The 3,260-nt window shown below is 55.5% G+C and overlaps 1 protein-coding gene across 1 annotated transcript; it reads left to right on the forward strand.

Moving 5' to 3' along the window:
* ppiaa (peptidylprolyl isomerase Aa (cyclophilin A)) lies at window positions 1-3,260 on the forward strand. The gene is made up of 4 exons (XM_006809679.3): window positions 1-161; window positions 1,619-1,738; window positions 1,827-1,999; window positions 2,876-3,260. Exons 1-4 carry the CDS (start codon window positions 93-95, stop codon window positions 3,006-3,008), a joined length of 495 nt encoding a protein of 164 aa, XP_006809742.1. The 5' UTR covers window positions 1-92; the 3' UTR covers window positions 3,009-3,260.

Below are 3,260 nucleotides of genomic sequence, written 5' to 3' on the forward strand. Positions count from 1 at the left end.
AATTTTATCGTCGGCTCTTTTCGGTTCCTTGTGGTCCGTTGTGTCTTTTCACCGGAAAACTCAGTCCTCCGTCTCCAGCTCGACCTACTGAAATGGCCAATCCCAAAGTTTTCTTCGACATCGCCGTTGACGGTAAACCCGCGGGCCGGATCGTGATGGAGGTGAGGCCGCTGCTGCGGTGCGCAGGCCGGTAGTTTATCCCGGGAGTCGGTGGGGCTTACTGCTACTGAATTTAGCCGGCGGTTAGTAACCGCTGCTGGGTGCCGATAGTCACCTCTGCCGCGGCTCTTCCTGGCAGCGTGGACCGGGCTTCAGCTGCTGGGGGCAGCCTCCTGTTTCCTTGTAGCATCACAGCAGCTAGCCGAGCTGTCACGAGCGTGTTGGGGGGGCCGTGTGCACGTGTTTGTGGCTGCTCGCCAGCGCCGCTCGGTGCGCTCCGGGGCCGACTGCAGCTGCAGAGGCCGCCGTTAGCTCGTAGAATGCAGCTAATGTGATTTTGATGTCAATGTCAGCGTCCCGGGGCTGAACGACTCGGGTTTGAATGCCTGTCTGCTCTCAGCCATTAGCCCGCGGTTGATTGGAGACCAGCGGGTTGGCTGTGGTCGGAAAATGTCTCAAACTCGAGTCACATGGAGGCGCAGACTGGGCCCGCGCCTCTCGGAGCGAGTATTTTACCCGCCGACGAATGAGCGATGCTAATGCTACTTTTATTGCAGGCTCTTTGTTGCGGCTGCGCGGCCTTCGCAGACCCGGGAAAGCCGCGCTGCTGTCGGTGAACTGTCGCCTGTGTGAGGCGAACGGGGCGGGGAAACGCTTTTTCTGAGGCTCGTGTGATAAAACTTGAGTAGCCGGTTCTGCGGCTGTTAGCCACCGAGGCTAACTGCGCTGCTCCCCGTGTTTGCTTCTGGAATCTTCCACTGAGCTGGCGCGGTCCGCGGGGGGAGGGGAGTTGAGATGCGGATGTGGGGTTACCGTGTGGCCCTTTGTTTGTGTGAGAACCTAACCTTACGTAACCGAGCTGCCGCTTATGGAGGCGCTTCGTTGGCGGGCTTATGTTTGTTTAACCAGGTTAACTGCAGGCTAAAAAATAGCTAGCATGAGTGCTAGCCGTCCAGCCATTTTGTGCTTGTAGCAGCAGCACGTTATGGGCGTTCCCAGCTTGCACGTTAAAAACGGCCCAAACCAGAACGGCTCCATTCCTGGCAGGGTTGGGGGCTTTGTGGGGTAACCGGAGCTTCCCAGTGCTCCCAGCAGTTGGAGGATAAAAAAGATGAAGGTGCAGATTGTGTTTTTGCTGAGCAGGCGCAGCAGTTGCAGACCTCACCCTGCTGCACCTCTGGTCATGCCTCCGTGGTGGCGTCACTGCTGTGGGGGGCCCTGCAGACGCAGTGCTGCAGCTCTTCCACTCGGGCTGAGCAGAAGTCGGCCAGGCTTGCTACGTTTACCTGCAGCGCCACGGAGCAGGGCGCTGTAAGGCTGCCGGGCGGGCTGAGCAAAGTTCACCATGGCTGATAAACCTCCGGAGTTTGGCTGGCGACCGTACGTAGGAGCTGCCGGCTGAGGTGGTGTCTCAAGATCAAAGTCATCCCTTCCCTCTCTCTGAACTTTGTTCCTGCAGCTCCGTGCTGATATGGTGCCCAAGACTGCTGAGAACTTCCGCACCCTCTGCACAGACAAGATGGGATTCGGCTACAAGGGATCCAGCTTCCACCGCATCATCCCGGGCTTTATGTGCCAGGTGAGCTCAAAATGCAGGTTCTACAGAGAAATACAGTACTCCTTACCTGTGTGAACATGTGATCTGTAACGTGCCTCTGATGTCATAGGGCGGCGATTTCACCAACCACGACGGAACCGGAGGAAAGTCCATCTATGGCAACAAGTTCGCAGATGAGAACTTCACCCTGAAACACACCGGCCCCGGCATCCTGTCCATGGCCAACGCCGGCGCCAACACCAACGGGTCTCAGTTCTTCATCTGCACCGAACAGACGTCATGGTACGTACGTGCTCGGGCCGTGCTTCACAGACAGGAAGTCAGACTGGTGTGAAGTGATCCATCGGCACTGATGAGATGTAATATTCCTGCTCCGGGTTGTGTGCTGGAGTGTTTTATCGAATGACCAGAGGTAACGGTCAGATGGTGTCGTCATCGGGAGCTGGGAGTCCGTCAAACATGACGGCGTGTTAGTCTTTCAGTTAAACCTGAAGTAGAACTGCTCAGAATAAAATGTTTATGGAACATAAAGTGATTCTAACGTCTGAGACGGTAACTATGAACCGCTCGGCCCGCGTTCACGGCTGCAGACGAGGTTTAATCTCAAAGAGCTCGAGCGACGAAAGCGCTGATCTAAAAGCGCTGTCAGCGGGTCGTCGTGGTTGAAACGTGCGCGGGTGTGGGAGGGGACTGCACGCGGACTGACGCACACGGTAACCCCGTCCGTGGGCTCAGCTCTGGTCGCTCTTTGTTCTCGTGCACTCGGAGCGTCGCGGCGTCCATCAACAGATCCTCCTCGCAGCACACTTGTTCTGCGCGTCACTCACTCCCTCCTTAGGCGACTGCTGGTTATGGCTGCAGTGAACCTGCTGTGGCTGACATCACGGGGCGGCCCCGTGTTTAGATTTAAATCTCTCCAATCAGCAGTGTTTAGTCAGGACGTGGCGTGGCGTGCAGACCGTTTCATGATGCGTTTGGTGGCGTGGGCTGCTAGTTTCCTCAAGCATCCTCTGGTGTCTCCTTGGCTGAAGGAGGTAATAAAGGAAGCTCGTTTTTGAGGAGGCGTCATGGTTGGTTTTTAAGCTGAAGGTCGGAGGTCAGTTTGGTGTATTCAGATTGTTTGTCTCACTGTGTCCTGACGGCGCTCTCTGCCCACAGGCTGGACGGGAAGCACGTGGTGTTCGGCCAAGTGGTCGAAGGGATGGACGTGGTGAAGGAGATGGAGAAGTTCGGCAGCAGTAGTGGGAAAACCAAGCGCAAGGTCGTCATCGCCAACTGCGGGCAGCTCTGAGCTCACCGCCCTTCCTGTAGCTGCTCCCTGATTAGGCTCCACCCCTCCACCATTCAACATTCCTATTGATGGAGATCCACCTGATCCCCCTCTGCCCCCCCTTTTTCTTTTTTTTATTCTGTTAAATCCTGTTGCTGCATTTGTGACTTTGCCTTTTGGAAGTTTCTTTTGCATTAACGTTTTTCCACAAAGTCTTGACGGTTTTTCGTTAAATCAAAGAGAATAAAACAAACGATGCCTTGACAATTGAAA

This window comes from Neolamprologus brichardi, chromosome 12 (genome assembly GCF_056152115.1).
Source record: "Neolamprologus brichardi isolate AB-2024 chromosome 12, ASM5615211v1, whole genome shotgun sequence".
Classification (NCBI taxonomy): Eukaryota; Metazoa; Chordata; class Actinopteri; order Cichliformes; family Cichlidae; genus Neolamprologus; species Neolamprologus brichardi.